Source organism: Magnolia sinica, chromosome 1 (assembly GCF_029962835.1).
Source record: "Magnolia sinica isolate HGM2019 chromosome 1, MsV1, whole genome shotgun sequence".
Taxonomy (NCBI): domain Eukaryota; kingdom Viridiplantae; phylum Streptophyta; class Magnoliopsida; order Magnoliales; family Magnoliaceae; genus Magnolia; species Magnolia sinica.
The window spans coordinates 125,817,471-125,839,954 of NC_080573.1; the positions used below are offsets into that span (position 1 = coordinate 125,817,471).

At 39.7% G+C, this 22,484-nt stretch overlaps 1 protein-coding gene and 1 non-coding gene across 2 annotated transcripts; both read right to left on the reverse strand.

Annotated features, from left to right (window-relative positions):
- Nucleotides 1-981: 981 nt before the first annotated feature.
- Nucleotides 982-1,063, reverse strand: TRNAS-CGA (transfer RNA serine (anticodon CGA)). Its single transcript has one exon. It is a non-coding gene; the product is annotated as a tRNA-Ser (tRNA).
- Nucleotides 1,064-2,703: 1,640 nt separating this feature from the next.
- Nucleotides 2,704-20,799, reverse strand: LOC131257487 (probable beta-1,4-xylosyltransferase IRX9H). The gene is made up of 4 exons (XM_058258316.1): nt 18,674-20,799; nt 5,351-5,600; nt 4,627-4,828; nt 2,704-3,132 (listed from the first exon to the last, which is right to left on the reverse strand). The coding sequence occupies exons 1-3, from the start codon at nt 19,585-19,587 to the stop codon at nt 4,658-4,660; spliced, it is 1,335 nt and encodes a 444-aa protein (XP_058114299.1). The 5' UTR covers nt 19,588-20,799; the 3' UTR covers nt 2,704-3,132; nt 4,627-4,657.
- Between the last annotated feature and the right edge of the window lie 1,685 nt (nt 20,800-22,484).

Below are 22,484 nucleotides of genomic sequence, written 5' to 3' on the forward strand. Positions count from 1 at the left end.
GCTCGGGCAAGCTCGAACTTGGCTCAAAATTTTTTCGAGCTCCAAAAACCAGCTCGACTCACTCCAAATCCAATTTCAAGCCGAGACGAGTCAAGCTTTTCTGAGTTAAGTCAAGCGAGCTGACCAAGCTAACTTGACCCGTGTACAACTCTACCAACATGAAAGATTTTAGAAAGCCATCATAAAAGTTGAGATCATTGTATAACTAGCTTAGATTATTGGCAAACAATTAAGATTTGAAGGTTAAAGTTCCCATGTATCACATTGCATTACATGGGATGGATTTTTCAAGCAAACCTTTTTTTTTAATCAAATCTTTTTTTAATCATCCTCTCTAGGTATTCCTCCACATTACATTTTCAGTGGAGAATTCATATTATTCTATCTTGTTCCCCTTTTCTGCTTTACAAAGTGGGGAGTTTAGAATTCTGGGCCCACATGGCATGTGTTTGACATCCCACCTATCCACCTGTGAATAGATGCACACCAGCATAATAATTAAGCGAACCAAAGACATGGATGATTTAGTCAGAAGGCCGGCCAATTCATAAAAATGACATACACCACTCAAAACATCCAAATTCAAGTGTAGCCCATGTGATGATTTTAACGGCCTTATTTTGGTTCCAGCAATCACTATGGTGGGTGTATATGTTGGATGACTTGGATGTTATACACATACCATGTAGGCCTCACAAAGTTTCACTGTAACTATTTTTAGAGGGAAAAAATAAATAAATGAGGCATTCTTTTGTAACTTCCTTACAAAAAAAGCACCTCCTGATTTCTAATCACAAAGATTGGCATATCCTCACCGCAGTCCTGGGTTGCTGGGCCTTTATTCAGAAGCGTGCATTATACTTGTATCTCTCTTATAGACCGTCTATTTGCAAACCACAAATAGAAACGTTTGTATTGTCAAGTTGGGAGAATCCAACCGTACATGTGCACAACCCAACAAAAAAAAACAAAAAAAGGGAGCGTCGACAGCAGGATTCGAACCTGCGCAGGCATAGCCCAACAGATTTCGAGTCTGTCTCCTTAACCACTCGGACATATCGACTGATCTTAGATGCTTTCTTTCAATTACTTATATAAACAATGAATAGAGCCGGTTGGATCTAAATGAATTAAAGGCAGGGTAGCCTTATCCGACATACATTGAAATGTGCATTTCTCGGGGTACGTGCAGCATCCACAACTGTAGATCAGGTGGGCCATCACGTGGATATGCCGTCTCTCAAGAATGAACTCTTGTAGCCATCCGATAATAAGTGAACTACAATAGGGAATCTACATTGAACCATTTCAAGTCATAACAATTAGATGATAAGAGTTGTCTAATTACTGCAATTTTTTAGCCTCTAGCCAATTCACATGGTATCCCACCAAATCAACGGTCCTGATCACTACATGAGAAATCAAAATAGATATGAACATTGATTTCCTTTTACTTACTTTTCTTTAGAAATATATATATATATATATATCCCAAAGGTAGCTATTAATTTATATAGAGACATTTCGTCTTTTAACATTTTCCATGGAAAACAATATCCATGACCAAATAATAAAATTATTATTAAATGCCGTAGTTCTCCACTTTCTAAGGATTCCATAGGATTTTTATTTTATTATTATTATTATTATTTTATTTTAATTTACATATTTTAGATTTCTCTCTGTCCAAACAAGGTTGAGATCAAACCCATAACCTGTACATTTTAGGACCTGGTTCATGAAGTTGGGTGGTGTTGGAAACCTTTTCCCAAAGCATGCAAAAACGCCAATTGTGGAGTGCATACCCTCTAAAACCTTTTTATCGCTGCATCACATGATTATACAGTGGTCCCAATGCTCAACTTTTTTGTGGAGCCCACAAAACACCATTCAATGGCCCAAAACAAACCTTCGATGCATGCCATGGTGGCACGCTGGATTGGTGGCACATATGATTTTTCTTTGGCCAGTCATGTTCAAAATGTGACTTATCAGATGTATGCCCAGATCTCACACTGGTATGCTACGTTGGTATATGTATTGCAAGTCATCTATTCAATCCCTCCTCACTGCAAATTGGCTTAGAACATGTTTGGATGCCACACATTTTCATTTTCCATTAAATCTGTAATGTCATGAATGAAGCATTTGCCGTAAAAACAGCTCCCTCCCTGTTATCAAAAAGAAAATTAAAAAAAAAATTAAAAAAAAAATAGCTAGATGCAGTGATTGTTTGCCTCTCACGCATTTGTAAATGTGTTGCAATTGATCAAAATCCTCACTGTTCACCCAACTCTCCATCAAGGGAAATGGGCTTCTGGTGAAACTTCAGGCCTGTTTGATGTTCGAATTTCAACTATTGGTTCACTTCTGACAGCTGCTGACATGCGTATCTGCACCTATTGGGAGAAAATGCATTTAAAATCACATCTAGGTGGCACTCAATCACACCCTTAGCATTTGCCAAAATAAAATTCAGCAAAACAAACAATCAAACCTGCAGAGGAGTTAAACTAATGACAATTAGGAAGTTGGTTGGTACTGCTAAATAGGTGGTATGTGTGGGCTTATTTTAAAGGGTTGTACCTGTGCTGCCTGCTGATAAATGCTCGGACCATAGCACATGAATAAATGAAATATGTATGGAACATAAAAACCTAGAAGCATCGGATACCCAAATCTCCATAGATATTGGAAGAAAGAGAGAAAAAGGCATGGATTTATATATCAAGTCCAGCTGAGCAACCAGAATACACTTTCAGGATTCCCTACATTCTCCCATCATCATGGCATTTTGACACAAGCAACAGGAAATCAACCCTTTGGATGCATGCATCGCCCCAACGAGGACTGGTTTTTACTCAATAATCCTGTTTAGTTGGATGTGGAATTTGCACATTCTCAGAGCACCCAATGGACTGATTGAACAGCAACTGGAATAACTGTACACAATACCGTTTGGCACCAAAAAAAAAAGAAAAGAAATGATTGAAAATAAAGAATCTGCCGACAACTTCACATACGTGCTACTTGCCTCCACATAACAAGAGACCAAAAACAATGTTGATGGTGGTGAAGATCTATGCGATGGGAGACGGCATTAGCAGGGAAGGATGCGTTTCTTAATCAATCCTGCCACCACATGAAGGGTTCTAAAATTAGAAACAGTGGCATAATACAAAACATGAAGGGTTCTAAACATGTAAAAATTGCCTGTTGTAATACAAAACATGTAGCAACATGAGCAAACCATATCATTAGAACATGACTTCCAATTCAAAGTCGAAAATTTGGTTTGATTGCCATGGATGATTCCTGATTCAACTGAACCAAAAAAAAAAAAAAAAAACACATCATGCTTAATTCATTAAAAATGGAACGAAATTGCAGGTATCATACTAAGAGTGACTTGTTTCTTTTGCTGATTGTTCCGACTGCTAAATATCAATCATTGCTATATCTATACACACACACACACACACACACACACACACACACACACACACACATTGATTCTTTTTTCTCTCTTTTTTTGGGTTTGGGTCTTGCTAAGTAGAGGTTTGCTAACATAACATGCATGTATAAGGCAGTCCTACACGCTAGCATGTGGGTCATCGTGGCACAAGATTGTGGTCATGTCAAGTGGGTACCACCATGTGGATGCCTTTGCCCAAGATCAGCAAGGTCTCTAGTTAAGTGGGCCGCATGTTATTGCAAGAAATGGAAGGCTATAAAAAACTTGGGCAAAGTTTTCTCTGTTTGTTTCTAACAGCATCGCCCATGTGATGACTGATGAGTGGACTGGCCTGACTGTGGGCAAGGGCATCAAGCCAGTGGGACCACCTGATGGACAACTTGGATATTGCACTGTGCCATGCTGGCATTTGCGCTGGTGTGTACATGGTTGCCTTGTACATGCGTGTGGGATTAGCAAACTTCTCAGTGAGAAAGCTGGGTTTTGGGAAGACCCCTACCTGTATTCATGATATATTTATTATAGTATTTTTCATCTAACACCCTTACAGCACCATCCTCTACAATATTAAGGAGAACATTAGGAAATTGTGTGGAAGAAAAACTAAGGGTGTGTTTGGTAGGCGCCTATAAATGAGCTCATCTCATTTTAGTTTCACAGTAATTATGTATTAGAGATCATATTTCTTTCCGGTAAGGACTAAAAATAATATTGATACCAATAATCATGATTCATAATCATGATCTCTAATACATAATAAAGATTAACTAAAATGAGATGAACTCATTTATGGGCGTCTACCAAACTGGCCATAAGCATTTTTTTTCTTCCCCGATTGATGACCCAGCTATTTAAATGAATGGTCATTTTAGCAAAAAATGCATTCAAGTGTAGTATAAATTGACTAAATATGATGTGGCATATTAGAATATGGTCAACTGGGACATATCTTATTTTCTATAAGTTTTCCTTTTGTATTTTTAATGATTTTATTGGTTTTATACCAAAAAATAAAAAAAAAAGAGAAGAAAATTCTTTCAACATATGATACAATTTAATCCAGCTCTCAGACATCATTACAATCCAATTCAATTTTAAGAACTGAAAAGGCATCATTTGCAAATAAAAATACACACAAGGACAGAGCTTACGTTTGATCATATGGCCTTGCAAAAGGGGGTTTTACATCAGGGGAGCAACAACTTCTAGATTTTTGTGCACCAACCATCCTCGAGGATAGGAAAGCTCAGGAGCTTCAATATGCAGATGCCAAACCATGATCCTTGAGCAGTCATTTGGTAAGCCTTCCATTTGGCTTTCATCTTCGACAATCTGTTCGATAAACATGGTCTCCTGCGAGCACATGCTCACTTAGTGAAAGCTCAAATCCTTTTTGAGCAAGAACAAACATATGATAACACAACAGGAGAGAATGGAAGTAAGGAATCATGGGATCCTGAGCCTCGGCAAATATGACCCGCAGATGCCCCAAATTCTGTACAAGTGGGGCCCATGGTTCAGCAATCCAGAACATTGGTTTTTGGCCCCACCATGGACATGGGATGCCCAAAAATCTCCCAGATTGGAAGACCCTAACCCATCAATTTGTGGCATACAAGCAAGCAGTTAAGGAAAAAATTAGAGCAACCATCCAAATTCAACAGATAAAATAGACCATATATTGAAGGGTTTGGATCTTCCAACCAGGTAGATTTTTGGGGCTTCCTGATCCAAAGCGAGGAGTCTGGAACATTGAATGATGTGCCCCACATGTCCAAAATGGGGAGCTTCAGAACTGAATGTTTGCCTGGGCTCAGGATCCCTATAATTCGCATGCAGTAATGCTTGTTGATATCTTAGGTAGGGCAGACTAACTTGAACTCCTTCCTTGATAGTGTCTAGATGCCTGATAGATTCAGGAGTGGGCCTGTGCCATCTCTTAGGATCCCAAAGTACGGTACTATTGAAAGCAAATCCTGACATGTTGACATGGAATCTCCGTGTTCTCCAACTTCTTTCACTTGTGTGCCATCCAATAACTTGGCTGCCATTGCACACGGGACCCTCCAATATAGCTTTGTTCTTCCTTTCCTGAAGCATGGCAACTGGCCATGTGCCAAAGCGTCTGCAGCTTGGAAGACAAGCTAGTCATGACAGCAACAATAAAGGAAACCAGATAATAAATAAATAAATAAATAAAAGAGAAAAACTCCTATGGTGGAGAGAATGAGAATTACAAGGTATGGAATATATTCTATAGAGCATTTGAACTATGACCACTAAAATGAACTCAGAAAGCACAAAAAGGAGTAAGATGACGTGTTTATGTACATTGAGAACTTATCCTAAGGGGCTGTTTGATCAAACTTATTTTCAGCACTTATCACTGAAACTTGATATTTTCAGTGAATCGGATCGTTTGGCAAATCCAACTTATTAACTGCTTAAATTGATTTTCACTGAAAATATGGGTATTTTTTTAGCTCCTCCCCCTTCACTTAATGCTGAAGGCTGAATGCTGAAAGTGGTGGTGCATTAAAATTTCTTTTCACTTTTGACTAAAATATCCCTAAAATTATTTCAAAGTTACAATTCAGCACTTTAAGTTTTCAGCACTTAATTTTCAGAGCTTATTTTTCAATTTATCAAATGACACCCAAGTCTATCTAGACTGGGCCCGACTACTGTCTACAGTTTCCATCATTTCTCAAATGGCGATTGCTTCCACTATATACACAGCATAAATGACATCAATCCAGACAGTCCTTTTTTTAAACCCAATTTTGGATGGATGTATCACATCCCTGGCATTTACACTGATTGGATAATCCTAACCATCCAAGGAATGGCCACAAGAGCCCTTTGTTTTACAAGCAACTAAAACTTTTATTAGAGAAGAGAGAAGAGGATGATACAACAAATATGAATCAGTGACCACAAAAACACAATAAAAAGAAAGCCATCAGCTGTCCAAATTTGACAGCTGATATCAAATCTTCCAACCAGTGTAATTTGTACGATGTCCATCCATGATGGGGCAAATGATTTGGATAGTATGGATTGATGTAAGTGTATGACAAATGTACTGTCATCTAAGAAATGGTGGAAAAGGCACACAATCATCAATCCCATTTAGACCAGATTGCATTTCTAAAAGAAACCATCGGATATTATTTCCTCATACAAAGTGGAAGCAATTCTAGTATACCTATAAAAAATATAATAATAATAAATAAATAAAATAAGATAAGATAAAAATAATAATAAATAAATAAATAAATGCAAAAGAAGAAAAAACTAGGGCTACATGCAACTTCTACAGTTGATGAACCTCTGTTCCTATCAATGAAGATCAGGGAATTCGATTTATGTAGCATCACTTGTTTATAAGTGAAGAAAGATAAGTTAAAGTAACCTCTTTACCATGGAAAGCAACTTATTATCTCAGCGAAAGGAGAAAGGGATCTGTATCCTCCCCCCAACTCATGTATACGGTAGTAACAAAACAACCTCACTGACATGAATGCATGTTATAAAGCCACAATGGAACTACTACCTGCATACAGTTTAACTATATATTAAACCAGGTTCAATATTTTCATAGACTCCTAATTCCTAATGGTTCTCTCAAAAAAGAAAAACACGAAAGAATTTTTTGTAAAGAATCTTGATGGAAAGATTTTGTAAATGTTAATGGTTTAGTTAGATTTAGATCACTGTAAATGCTGAAAAGTATTACACAGTCTAATAAAACTTAAACTATTAGCATGGTGTAAAATTTTTCTAATAAAAATCATAGAACTAAATATGAATAGGATGTTATAGACGTAAAACCTGTAACTGTATTTGTGCCATGGATTTCAGGAATGGTGAATCTTATTCTCACTCCCTGTATCCGTGTCTATATCCATATTGGTACGTAGGCACATCATATGATAAGGAATGATCTTCAAACTGCACTTAGGAGTCAATTGACAACTTTGCTACTCAAATGCTGCCAAGTTTGGAAGGGTTCTTATAAATGGTGCATCTTTATGTGTAAAAGCTTCTCTACAGCTTATTGTAATCGCATTGAGTAATATGGGTAGAATATATAGAATTATAGATACCTCTTCCACAAATATGAGGTTTCAAATGGATACCCTTTTTTGCAACTTACTCCTCTCTTCTATGTTGGACATATAGGACGACAAAAAGAATATCAAACGAGACATAGGTCAACCAACAAACTCTTAGAGGAAGCTTGGAAGCAATTCCACAAATAATTGAAATTCAATTTCTTTAAAAAAAAAAAAAAAAAACATTTTAAAGAGAGGGGATGCAGAAAAGTGAACAAGGAATACAAGATGAGTAAGAAGCAAATAAGATGAAGTTGGCATTTAAGAGATCCATTTAGTTATTAGAAATTTCAAGTCTACTAGACCATGTCATTGGCTTTTTAAACTCAACCAAGTTTAGAGTTGTAGGTGTACATGCGTGTGGGCCTATGACTGAGCCCACAAGTACGTACACCTAGGCCTTGTGTGTTATGGGACTTGGTATTTTCCTATTTTATCTTTATTTTTATGCTTTTCTTATTTGTCCATTGTTTTTCTTTAGTTTTTCCTCCTAAGCCTGCCTCTCTCTCTCTCTCTCTCTCTCTCTCTCCTCCAACCATTCAGTAAAAAATAACAAACCCATCAGAAAAATTCCTCAAAAAATGAATAGAATAAGAACTTCCAGCAACGTTTCAACCGGATAGCAGAAGAATCAACAAGGGCTTCAACAACATATCAAAGAGGCTTTAATCTAGCAACACATGATTCAAAACCCTCAAAAAAATCTAGCCGCAAGCTACCCCCTCTCACAAATCACAACATGTCGGTAAGAAAAAGGCTATGACTCTCAAAATAGAAAAAAGAATGAAAAAGGAGAAAGAAGTGTGAAGAGAAAAGAGTTGATAAGAAGTTGTTGTGGAAGAAAGGACGGGAATCAAATAAGATTAGGAAGGGAAACACCACTTATTGAGAAAGATCAGAAGAAGAGGAAAGGAAAAAAGAAGATTAGGAAGGGAAGAAAGGGAAACACCGCTTGTTGAGAAAGATTATCAGAATAAGACTCATAGAGTTAATGATGCAGACACAAGCGCATTCAAGGTGTACCAACAAAGAAAGCGTCAACCACAAGTGTCGTCCTTGTGGATAGGCAACTATTGAGGAGCTGAAGACCTTTCATAAGGGATTGGACATATAGAAGAACCCACTCGGGGAAGACACGTGAAGGAAGATTGGAGAAAGAAGACCGAGCGCCCAAACTTTCCCGTACTTATATTATTTGCGCGTTTTTGACTTAGTTAGGGGTCTTTTAGTAATTTTATATCTTTATTTGCTTATCCTAGGGGTATTTTAGTAATTTTATGTCTTTATTTGCTTATTTAAGTGGGCCAAAGCCCTAAACTCGAATTAAACTATTGATTAATGAAAAGCAAACCCTTTGGTTGTCTCCTTCCTCTCTTCTCTCTAATGGTGCTTCTTCTCTTCCCTTGATCTTCTTCTCCTAATTTCTTCTTATGCCCCTCCAACTTCTTCAAGGTAATAATTTTCTTCCTTCTATTTTCCAGTTTTGGCTAATCCTTCTTCGATCAAAATCTTGAGAACCGATCTAAACCCTAAACCCCCAAATTCTCAAATCCCTAATCCGAGAAACTGCTTGGTTCTTCAGACTAGTGATCTTCGTTGATCGATTGGGTGTGACCATGCAAGATCGGGAGGTCTCATCCCTCGCCGAATCCAACCTAAGTAGTAATTGAATTCCATAATCCATGGTTGTGGTGATGGTCCGCTCCATTGCATGTTTTCTTTATGATTTTCTCAGTTATGATGATTACTGTTAGAATTTTAGATCATTTATTCCTTTTATTTCCGCTGTTTAATTGTGTCCATGAGCATGCATCATAATTAGGGCTGTCCTGCGTCAAATTTGATATCAAAGCCTAGGCTTGCATGGTTTTTGTCTAGATCGAGTTATCAAATTAGGGTTTTGATTTAACTTAGGAAAGTTCCAGGTTTAGAAAGTTTTCAATTTTAGAAACTTTCCAGTTTTAGAAAGTTCCTAATCTGGAAAATTTTCAGATTTGAGTTGTTTCCTGTTTCAACTTAATTGTGTCAGTTCATAGTAGTTTTGCATTCATCGCATTCATCCTGAAAGTCATAACACCTAGTAGTCTAGTTAGGTAGAGTTTGGTTCAAGTCTTCATTGTATGCCCACGAGAAGAGGTAGAGGTTTCGGACTTCAACCTACTATGAATAACGAGCAGTTATCTGAGCAACTTGCTCAATTGATAAAAAAGATAACCGCCCTAGAAGCGGGTCAAAGGCGTGAGTTTGCCCGCCTTGAGAACCAAATTACCACTACCATGACTAAGGTGGAGCAACTAGAGGCGTCCCAAAAGGAAAACCCCACTGTAGGGGAAGATGCGCACTCCCAAGTGGAAGGAATCATTGAAGAACGCGTTGTCACACGTGGTGGTAGTGAGGATAGAGATCGTGGTAACGGTCGTGGTGTGGTGCGAGAGGCACGAGCCACATGTGGTCATCAAGACCGCTATGATCCAGATGAGCGTGCGATGAAGAGTGTGAGAGTTGAGGCCCCGAGTTTTGATGGACGCTTGGATCCCAAGGCGTTCCTTGACTGGGTTGCTGGCATGGACCACTACTTTGAGTGGTATGACATGTCGGAAAACCGTCAAATGCGGTTTGCTAAGATGAAGCTTGTGGGTCAAGCCAAGCTCTTCTGGACCAATACCGAACGTAGGATAGAGAGAGTTGGTAGAGCCTCTATCACACATTGGTATGAGATGAAAGAGAAGTTGAAGGAGAAGTACCTTCTTCTCTCATACCGTCAGAAGCTCCTTGACCAATGACAATCCTTACGCCAAGGGTCAATGCCTGCCGCTGACTACATCGCTAAATTTGAAGAGTATGTGATGCGATGTGATATCCGAGAAGACCCTCTAGTAATGCTCTCGCGTTTCAAGACGGGCCTTTGTGCGGATCTTCAGTGCGAGCTTATTACTCGGCCCTTAACGGACTTAGATGAAGCATATCAAGTAGTGCAGGAGTTAGAGCAATATCTGAAGGCTCCTGTCGTTCGTCATTTTGAGTCCCGAGACTCCAGTGCTAGATCTAGTTCGCAAAGAACTAGACCTAATATTGGTAGTCAACCTAGGGCACAGGCGACCATTCCGCCTAGGCCTAGGGAGGACAAGGGCAAAAGGGTTCTTGGTGCCGGTCCTAGTAACATGAACCAAGTGAGGTGCTATGAGTGTGGCAACCTTGGCCACATGTCTAATGAGTGTCCTACGAAGAGCCGTGGGAGAGCCTTAGTTATAGGCGAGTCCCACGAGGGTGGAGATGACCAGGGTGATTATGAAGTTGAAGAGTATCACCCTGAAGGAGGACTTACTGATGAAGAAGAAGTGGATGGAGAAGCAACGCTTGCAGTAGTCAGGCGTGTGTTAGCTCAGTCTAGAAGTAGTGCTGACTGGCGTCGAAGCACTATCTTCTACACTATTGCCAAGTGTGGTGAAAAGAATTGTAAGGCGATAGTGGACAGTGGAAGTTGTCAGAATGTAATTTCCACTAGCACCTTAGATCGCTTAAAACTGAAATCCACACCTCATCCAAACCCGTATAAAGTTTCTTGGGTTGACAAGACATCCCTACCTGTCACCCAGCAATGTCTAGTCCCCATCGAGTTTGGGTCATATAAAGAGTCCCTGTGGTGTGATGTTTTACCTATGGATGTGGGACATGTTATCCTAGGTAGACCGTGGCTATTAGATAATGATGTCACGATCTTTGGCCGTTCAAATGCATGTACTTTTATGTATAATGGTAAAAAGATCAAACTTAATCCCATGCCACCTGAGAATACACTAGGAAAGAAGAAGGATGAGAAGGCAAGTGAGCCTAGAGAAATGGGGAAATCCAAACCTAAGTCTTTACATATAATCAACGCAAGAGAGTTTGAAAAAGAGGCTAAGGAGGATTCAATGGTGTATGCCCTTGTGGCTAGAGAAATTACACCTGAGGTTCCATCAGAGTTGCCCCGTGAGGTGACCTCGGTCCTGAAGGAATACAGTGATGTATTTCCTGAAGACTTACCGAATGAGTTGTCACCTATGAGGGACATACAGCATGCCATTGATCTTGTCCCAGGGTCTACTCCACCGAACCTTCCTCATTACAGGATGAACCCTGCAGCGCATGCAGAGTTGAAGAAGCAAGTTGATGAGCTTTTGCAAAAGGGTTTCATCCAAGAGAGTATGAGCCCGTGTGCCATGCCTGCATTGTTGACGCCAAAGAGAGACGGCACGTGGCGCATGTATGTGGACAGCCGTGCCATAAACAAAATTACTATCAAGTATAGGTTCCCTACACCTAGACTTGATGATATGCTTGACATGATGGCCAGGTCCACTATATTCTCTAAGATAGACCTCAAGAGTGGATATCACCAAATCCGTATACGCCCAGGAGATGAGTAGAAGACGGCGTTTAAGACGAAAAATGGGCTGTATGAGTGGTTGGTCATGCCCTTCGGCTTGACTAACGCACCCAGTACTTTCATGCGGGTGATGACACAAGCTTTGAGGCCGTTCATGGAAAAATTCCTAGTGATGTACTTTGATGATATTCTTATTTATAGTACCACTAAGGAATCACACCTTGAACTTTTAAAGAAGGTCTGTAGTGTCCTTGGAAAGGAAAAGTTGTACGCTAATCTTAAGAAATGTGCATTCATGTCTAGCCAAGTTGTGTTCTTAGGATTTATAGTGTCATCTGAAGGGATGCGCGCAGACCCTGAAAAAGTCGGGGCCATAGTTGAGTGGTCAGAACTAAGGAACATTCATGAGGTGCGAAGTTTTCACGGCCTAGCAACTTTTTATTATCGGTTCATTAGGGGTTTTAGCACAATCATGACTCCCATTACCGAGTGCATGAAAAAGGGAGAGTTCGTGTGGTCTAAAGCCGTCGTCAAGGCTTTTAAAGAAATTAAGGGCAAGATGATGGAAGCTCTTGTCATGCGTCTACCTGACTTTTCTAAAGTCTTTGTAGTAGCGTGCGATGCGTCTGGTGTCGGTATAGGTGGAGTGTTGAGTCAAGAAGGACACCCAGTGGCCTATTTTAGTGAGAAACTGAATGAGGCAAAACAAAAATACTCCACTTACGACAAAGAATTTTATGCGGTAGTGCAATCCCTGAGACATTGGCGACACTACCTCCTACCGCAAGAATTTGTTTTGTTTTCTACCATGAGGCTTTGAGATATTTGCATTCTCAGAAGAAACTCAACCCAAGGCATGCCAAGTGGGTAGCGTTTCTTCAGGAATATTCGTTTGTTTTGAAACACAAGGTCGGGGTTGAAAACAAACCAGCGGATGCCCTTAGTAGGAGAGTGACATTGCTCAACTCCTTGAGTGTAGAGGTAGTCGGATTTGAGCAACTGAAAGATAAATACCCCATATGTCCTGATTTTGGGGGTACTTACGCGTCGCTCTCTAGTGACTAGCATATTATGGGTGAATATGTTCTTAAAGATGACTTTCTTTTCAAGGAAGACAAACTTTGTATTCCCCGTATGTTCCTTCGTGAATTCCTCATCTGGGAGCTTCATTCAGGAGGGATAGCTGGTCATTTTGGTCGTAATAAGACCATTGCCCTCGTGGAAGATTGTTTCTATTGGCCAAGCCTCAAGCGAGACGTAGCCAAAGTTTTAGGGCAGTGTCGAACATGTCAGCTGGCAAAGCAAAGAAAGCAAAATACCGGGCTGTACAAGCCATTGCCAGTGCCACATGCTCCGTGGCAGGACATTAGTATGGACTTCATGCTCGAGCTTCCCAAGACTATAAAAAAGCACGATTCCGTTTTTGTCGTTGTGGACCGTTTTTCTAAAATGGCGCATTTCCTCCCATGTTCGAAGATGTCAGATGCGTCTCATGTTGCTTGTCTTTTTTTTGATGGTGTGGTGCATCTCCATGGGTTACTTAAAACCACAGTGTCTGATCGTGATGTTCGATTTACTAGTTATTTTTGGAAGACACTGTGGCACATTATGGGAACTCGTTTGCAATTTTCTACTGCTTACCACCCACAAACAGATGGTCAAACTGAAGTGGTAAACCGTAGCCTTGGAAATCTTCTACGTTGTCTAGTGGGTGAACATGTTAAGACTTGGGACCTAATTTTACCAACTGCTGAACTTGCTTATAATGGGTCAGTTAATAGATCTACAGGGTTGAGTCCTTTTGAAATTGTAAGTGGTTATAAACCTAGAATGCCCATAGATCTCTTACCTATGTCTGTTACCCAAAGGTCTTCTGAGTCAGCCAATGCATTCGCACGCCATATTCATGATTTGCATACACATATTAGACAGCGTTTAAATAAGAGCAATGATAAAGTTTCAGCTGATTCTCATCGTAGAGTACAAGAATTTCAAGAAGGAGACTGTAATGGTGCGAATAAGGCCAGAGCGATTCTCTCAAGGATCTGCAAAGAAATTACAAGCGCGTAGTCCTGGACCATTCAAGATATTACAAAAGGTTGGGTCCAACGCGTATCGGGTTGACCTTCCACCTAAAATGAGTATTAATCCAACTTTTAATGTGGAAGATCTAGTCCGTGCCTATACTCCTATTGTTGATACATCATCCCTTTCATGGCCTTTTTCTGAGTTTGCTACCCAACCCCTTCCACCCCCTCCTCCACCCATTACCCATAAAGAAGCAATTGAGGAAATCTTGAATGACGAGATAGTATCCACGAGAGATGGGGGTTTCCAAAGGTATCTTGTCAAGTGGAAGAACAAACCATCGTCTGAATTTACGTGGCTGTCGGGCGACGCATTACAGGGTATTGATCCAGATCTACTCGAGCACTACAAAAGTTTCAACTCGTCGAAGTCGAGTTTTTCTCACCCGAGGGGAATTGATGCGGACACAAGCGCATTCAAGATGTACCAACGAAGAAAGCGCCAACCACAAGTGCCGTCCTTGTGGATAGGCGACTATTGAGGAGCTGAAGACCTTTCACATGTGATTGGACATATAGAAGACCCCACTCAGGGAAGACACATGTGAAGGAAGATTGGAGAAAGAAGACCGAGCGCCCAAACTTTCCCATACTTATGTTATTTGCGCGTTTTTGACTTAGTTAGGGGTCTTTTAGTAATTTTATGTCTTTATTTGCTTATCCTAGGGGTATTTTAGTAATTTTATGTCTTTATTTGCTTATTTAAGTGGGCTAAAGCCCTAAACTCGAATTAAACTATTGATTAATGAAAAGCAAACCCTTTGGTTGCCTCCTTCCTCTCTTCTCTCTAATGGTGCTTCTTTTCTTCCCTTGATCTTCTTCTCCTAATTTCTTCTTGTGCCCCTCCAACTTCTTCAAGGTAATAATTTTCTTCCTTCTATTTTCCAGTTTTTGCTAATCCTTCTTCGATTAAAATCTTGAAAACCGATCTAAACCCTAAGCCCCCAAATTCTCAAATCTCTAATCCGAGAAACTTCTTGGTTCTTTAGACTAGTGATCTTCGTTGATTGATTGGGTGTGACCATGCAAGATCGGGAGGTCTCATCCCTCGCCGGATCCAACCTAAGTAGTAATTGAATTCCATAATCCATGGTTGTGGTGATGGCCCGCTCCATTGCATGTTTCCTTTATGATTTTCTCAGTTATGATGATTACTGTTAGAATTTTAGATCATTTATTCCTTTTATTTCCGCTGTTTAAATGTGTCCATGAGCATGCATCATAATTAGGGCTGTCCTGCGTCAGTTAAGAGGAAGAAGAAGGAAAGAACCCTAAGAGCATTCCAACTCTAATACCATGATAAGAGTAGGAGAGAATTTGAGAGAGAGAGAGAGAAGCTCATGGGGTTCAGATATCTAGCCCTACTTTATTTATAACAATAAGAGAATGGTACAATTACATATGTGCCCTTATTAGAAGGTAAAACTAAAGAAAGACAAGGAACAAAAAAGGAAAATATAAAAATAAACAAAAAAGGAAAATATAAAAATAAAGATAAAACAGGAAAAATACTAAGGTGCCGTTTGGTAAACTGAAAATAAGGTCTAAAAATTAATTTAAGTACCCCAAAACTTAAAAATGCTGAATTTTAGTACTTCTAAGTAATGAAAAATCTGTTTGGTTATTTGTCTTAAAAAAGTCTTGATAAGTGTTTTTTTCACAAAAGCCTGTTTAGTAAGCAAAAACCACAAATGTCTGAAAATTGGTAATTTGTCAGATTTGCTCCTCATGCCTCAATTTCTATATGAATATGAGACAAAATATATTATTGCCATGCCACCAAATTTGGCACACCTATGCCTAATTCACATACATCTCTCAAACATAATCTTTTGATTTATGGGCCATGTACTATATTCTTCTTAATATAATAATCATAACCCTTCAATTTGTGTCCTTGAATTGGACAACTAAACATCTCATATATTTAATTGATAAAGGTCATTTCAAAGGTTAGGATAATCTAATATTTTTTATAAAATTATTTTTGCATGATCCATCCATAGTGGGCCCTATGTTGACAACATTGTTGATCATGAAACCAGTGGGCCCACCTGTACGATCAAAACCCGAAATATGAACCATACTCAAGTGGAGCATCATATAACTCCCCTTGGCATGAGATGACTCACACCGCATGATGACATGGCACACTAGCAGATATTGGGTCATTTATCTCTAGGGTCCCACCTATAACATGCTTTTGGTTCGATGACCATGAAAAAATGCTTTGGTTCATAAGGAAGAAAATCTTATCCTTAGGAAGTTTCAATGGTAGGAATTCAATCCCTAGTGTTTCCTATGGTACATTCCCCTTGAGCATTCAATCTTCCTCCTTTTTTAGCTCATGCCCTAAAATGATCTATCAAAATGGATGGACGACATGGATAAAACATATACATCACCATGGGCCCTACAAATCCCCTGACTGACTATCCTTCTCTAGGTCATAGTACCCAATCCGCACGACAGCAATCCCTGTGAAAATATCAGTTTGACTTGGCAAGGGAGCAGATATGGTGTCGCTCGGGCCTCACCCAAGACAATTCAGCCCTTACTGTAGGGCTCACCTTGATGTTTGTATTCTACATCCACATTGTCCATCCACTTTTCGAGCTCATTTTAGGACATGCGAACAAAACTAAGGCAGATCAAAAACTCAAGTAGGCCACACAAAAGGGAAAATTGGGGAAAGAAATGCCTTACATTGAAACCTTCCTGGCTCCACCTTGATGTTTATATGCCATCCAAACCGTTTATAAGGTCATTACCACCGGAATGAACAGAAAACACAAAAGACTTATCTTGATACAAAACATCTTTGGCCATACAAATGTTTCAACAATGGTTGTCCAATCCTCATTGTTTCCTCTCATGTGCCCCACTTGAGTTTTGGATCTACTTCATTTTTTGTCGCATGTCCTCAAATGAGCTCGCAAAATGCATGGACAGGGTGAATTTCTCACAAACATTACAATGGGCTCCACCTAACTTCCTAGCACGGGAATTTGCTGGGAAAGGCTTTTGGCAGGAAACACACGGCCACAATCCCCTCCGCAATGCGCGTGACTAGCAACCTCCTACCATGATGAGGTGGCAAAGTTCTGTCCGCCCCACCATGATGTATGTGTTAGATCCACACCACCTATCCAAATTTTCATATCATTTTAGGTCATGAGCCCAAAATTTTGGTAGATGCAAAGCTCAAGTGGTGGAAAACAGTGGGGATTGAGTGCCTAACAAGCTCTTGGGGCCACAGAAGTTTTGGATCAAGCAGATATTTTTGGTTTCCTTCATCCAGGTCTGCGTGATCTTATGGACAAATTTGATGACAAATAAACATCTTGGCGGGCCCTAAGAAGGTTTCAACGGTGGGCATCATCATCCCCGCAGCTTTCTGTGGTGCGGTATACTTCAACTTTGGGTCCTACCTCATTTTTTGACTTGTGCCCTAAAATGATCTGGCAAAATGGATGGATGGATATAATGCATGTATCATGATGGAGGCCAGAGAACTTTGCCACATCAGCGCAACTTCTATCCTACGCAATTAACCTTGCGAAAGCTATAGCAGAGGGCAAAGTTGTCATTTGTATATATAAAAAAATTAATTCACAATCACTTACCACATTCCGCATTAAGCATTAAGCATTAAGTTAAAGGAGGGGAGCTTTAAAAAATCTATTTTTCAATGAAAAATCGAATTAACCACTTAAGATTTTGGATTTACCAAACAATTTGAATTAGGGAAAATCACTAAAAATGGCTCATTTCAGCAGTAAGTGCTGAAAATAAGTTTTCCCAAACACCTCCTAAGACTAAGGCCCATAACACAAAAGGCCTAAGTGTATGTACCTGTGGGCCCAATCATAGACCCGTAATGGTTTGTTACAGGACAAATACAGGTTTTTTGGATTTTTTTTTATTCCAACATTGTGGGGCAGATACAGGTTTTTGGATTTTTTTTTCTTTCAATAAAAAAAGAGATTGTAACGGCTGTTACAGGGGCTGTAACAGCCGTTACGACGTATCATAAAGGTAATGGTGGTGGCCAATATGGCCACCGTTACCATTACATAATAACTTGGCATCCACCAAAACAAAACTCTCTCTCTATTGAAAGTAGTATTTATTTATTTATTCTTGAGAATTAAGACTTTTTTTAAACAGCCAAAAGGCAAAGACAAAAAAGCAAACATAAAGAAAAATACAAAAAACTACAACCTTGAGAAGGCAGAAACAATTCATATGGGAGGAAGGATTAGCAAAAGGAAGACACCATCTACATTGTCTATGCAACATTAACTCCTCAAAAAAAAAATGAAGAAGAAGAAAAAGAAGAAAGAAAGAAAAGAAAAGAAAGGAAAAACAACACAACACCCTTACAGCTCCTAACTGAGAGGTAGACAAAATAGCAATCATGAAATAAATAATAGATGTAAGAGCACCAAGATAGTTTGCTCCATCGATTGTGTCCTCGTAGGTTGCATTAGCATTAGATTGCTCAACCAAAAATCCTTTTAACTACATACCTATTGTATTTCTGTGGTATAAAAACAGCATGAAACACACAAACCAATACATCATACAGGATAAAGGACAAATATCAGGCAGAAGAAAGTACCTGATCTCCCTCATTTGCTCAAAAAGATCATCTGAATACATGTTATAGTCATCTGCAAAGTACACAATTCCATCAAGGTGATGCTTTTCGATGTGAGAAAGTGCCACATTTCTTTGGTGAGCGCCTCTATCTTTTATGCTGGTCAAATTTGCATTGCACACAAGATGTCTGTACATAACCCCAGTTTTCCTCAACATGTCCGCAGTTTCAACAGATTGTGCAGACATCTCAACAACAATCCATAGTAGAGGAGGCTGGACGAGTCTTAAGGTGTGCGCCAAACGATTCAAATAGTATGCCTGAAATGGCCGAGGGTGAGTTGGAGTGACGATTATCAAAAGCTTTCGGTACAAGAAATTTGAATCCTGAATGGGAGATTCTGCAGAAAAAGCATCAGAATTCTCATCTCTCAGTTCACGTTTCACCTCCATTTCTAAGCTAACATTGCTCTTGAACTCGGCATTCTCAAGCAAGGAAGTCCCATATCTGACAACATCAACATGTGGGTGTGCATTCCCATCTGGGGGACTGATATCAAAGGAAAACACTTGGTGCTTGGGCACAAGATTCACAGAGAAATCCAATGAGAGAAAGGGGGTGAAACCAATGAAAATCCCCACTGTGAAACAAACAAAGAAATGGAAGAAAGCCCTCCTCCAGCCCTGTCCCTTTGCTTTCGACCGCTCCAAAGGTCGAGAAGATCCCTGTGAGCAAAAACCAAGAATAACAGATCGAATCCTACGCAGCACCATGAAATCAGCCGAACTAAACAATGCAGCTAACAATCCTCCCGATGGCAAGTAATTATGAGCATAAGACATCTTGTGAGGCGGGGAGGGAACAGAAAATGGCTCGCCATTTTGTACAGCTCCATCTCGCTGCACCACAGACGTAGTCCTTCTAAAGGATGCCATTTTCAACAGAGAACATGGAAAAACTTATCCAGAGAAACTGAAATCTAGTTTCCGGATCCACAGCAATCTCAATCCAAAACACCATCACAGAAAAATACCCATATCAGCAACAATTTCAATCCAACTGCATTCGCACCACAGAACACAAACATCCCAAATGAATCTCCTACGTCCAACTTCACCACACAAAAACTCCATCAGAATGAAAACACCCACATAAAAAATTGAACGTTATCTCAAACGCTTCTTCAATTAAACGACATCGAACCTGTCCCCGAATCAAACACCCAATCCTGAAACAAAAACATCCAAACCCTGCTTGCGAAAACCCACTCCAAATCAAGTTCTGCCTCCGTCCCTCCTCGAATCAGATAAAATCCGAATAACCCAAATCAAATCTCCTGTCCTTAGAGCAAGAGCATCCAAATCCGCACAATTAAAACAACCACTGAAGCAATGCACACTGAAAACTTCAATAAAGAAGATTAGATTCTAACGCCCCAAAATCAAATCCCAATGTGCAATTCACCCAAAACTCGAACCAATGTGATTCAAATATAGTACTCTACTACAGCAAAAAACCCAGATCGAATCAAACTCTTTCTCAATCCTTACTTGAAATTCCCTCCTTTTCAGTTTTCTCTTCACTCAAACATAAAAAACTCCATAAAAACCCAAACCCAGATCTAATAAAAGAACAACAACAGCTTTTTCTTTCCCAAACCAAGTGATTTACAGAGCACTATATACGATTTTCCCGATCTAACACAAATAAAAAATATTACAAAAAAAATCCGATAAAAGACATCACTCCAAATCTCAATCAGCACCAATCAAAGCACAAAAAATGATTCGAAAAAAAGAAGAAGAAGAAGTAAATATCCCGAATCAGTGACGTTTCTCAGCTACAACGCGATCTTTTTTTACTTCTTCCAAACAGCTCCCTTTTTTCTCGAATGAGCATAAAATGCAATTTACCGGATCGAGGGGTGAGATGGGTTTCTGATCTTTTCAAACGGTGATGATGAAACGTGGGTGGATTTTCTCATTTCCGATCTGGTGGGAGAGTTTCCCAAATGTTTCCGATATGTTTGGAGGGTTTGAGAGATTTCGCTGAAAATTTTAGAAAAAGAAAAGTATCGGGAATTTGGCGAGTGATGGAGAAAGAGAGCGAGAGGACTGTTCTGAGAGGGAGAGAGAGAGAGAGCCTTTTGTTTTGTTTTTTTTTTTTTGTTTTTCTTTTCGTTCGTGTTCCTGAGAAAAACTTAGATACTCTGGCAGTGTGATAGATGATGCGCAGGCGCTTATAAATTACTTATAAAAATGCAAACGTGGCATGAAATTTATTCAAATCAAACCGTCATTATGGGTCCCAGTGTAGATATATGGGGATATGTTTCTTTGATTACCTGAATATCGGATTGGTGGACATTTATTGGACGGTTAAGAATGAAAAAAAATCCAATCATCGTATGTTTACAAAAAAGTGTCTAGAGGTTAGGATTGGTATCGAATCTGATTTTGGGACTTTGATTTGGAAACGGTGAGTTCCTCAATTTAGTTTGTTTAGTTCAAATTAATTTATGACAAATTTCCAATTTCTGAGTGCCTGCGTATCAGGCGTCATACGTAGCCGGAGCATCAAATCACTCCCCCTACGTTTTTACCGAATGTGAGCGGGATTTTTTCCTCGGTAATTCCTCGGCGAGTTAAACTTTTATCGAAATACCCCGCCCCTTCGATTACGGAAGGAATGAAAACGGAGGGAGTTATTTGATACTCTAGCAGCGTATGACACTAGATACGCAGGCACCCAGAAATTGTGTACATGGAATGTGTTAAGAAAAATCGAACCGACTAAATTGCGTATCCCACTTTGGATAAGTCACAGTAACAAAATCAGATTGGTTGAACAATACTAACCGCTGATTTGTAGACAGTTTGTTTTTTGAAACAAGACAATTCGACATATTTCCGATTTCTAAGAGCCTGAGTAGCATCCGTCACACTGTCGGAGTATCGAAGTTTTTTTCCTGAACAGCGTGTGTAACCCCTGACTGGGGCCCACATGCTGAGAATCTCCGGTTCCGCTAATCTTCTGAATTATTTGATATTTTCTTACGCTGAGCGGCTGACGGTATGATCATGACCAGTATTGTGTGGATAGATTTATTTTAAATGGGATGCTGGTTCCTACACGTGGGGTCCACGTGCTGCAATTGTAGAATAAGCTTATTCACCTGAGTATAAAATGTTGTACCTTTGCTTTTGAATGCGTTTTGTCTGGTGACCCCACACCTGCTAGCTTAGCTGGTGTCAAAGCTCTGTGGGCCCTACTATAATGTCTATATTTTATCCCTTCATCTGTGTCTATGTGGCCTTATCAACGGCTTCGATGTGGCGTTAGGAAGGCTTTGACGGTGGATGTCATTGTCTCCACTGTTTTATACGGTGTTGTCTACTTGAGCTTTGGATACGCTTCAATTTAAGGTTCATGTTGTAACGTGAGCTAGCAAAATGGATGGACGGTATAGATAAAACAGATAGATCATTGTGGGGTCCACAGCTGGCTGATGTGGGATCGCCAACCAAACCGCCTCACTTACTTATACACTTGCTGACGTGGGAAGCGGATTGGACGGTGTAGATAACTGTCGTGCGATGACGACCGCCGATGCTCTTCGAGCTCCGAGTTGTACGAACGGTTCAAAGAAGATTAAAGTTACATGAGCCTACAATGATTAATTTATTATATCACACCGCGAGTCAATTTTTACCGATCAGTTTAGAGCATTTAAAGAAAACAAGAATTAAATCATATCCAAAGCGCAAAAGAGCCACAACAAAAATAGCAGCGGCGATAATAATTTTTACTTTTAAAAAATTTATTACGTCTA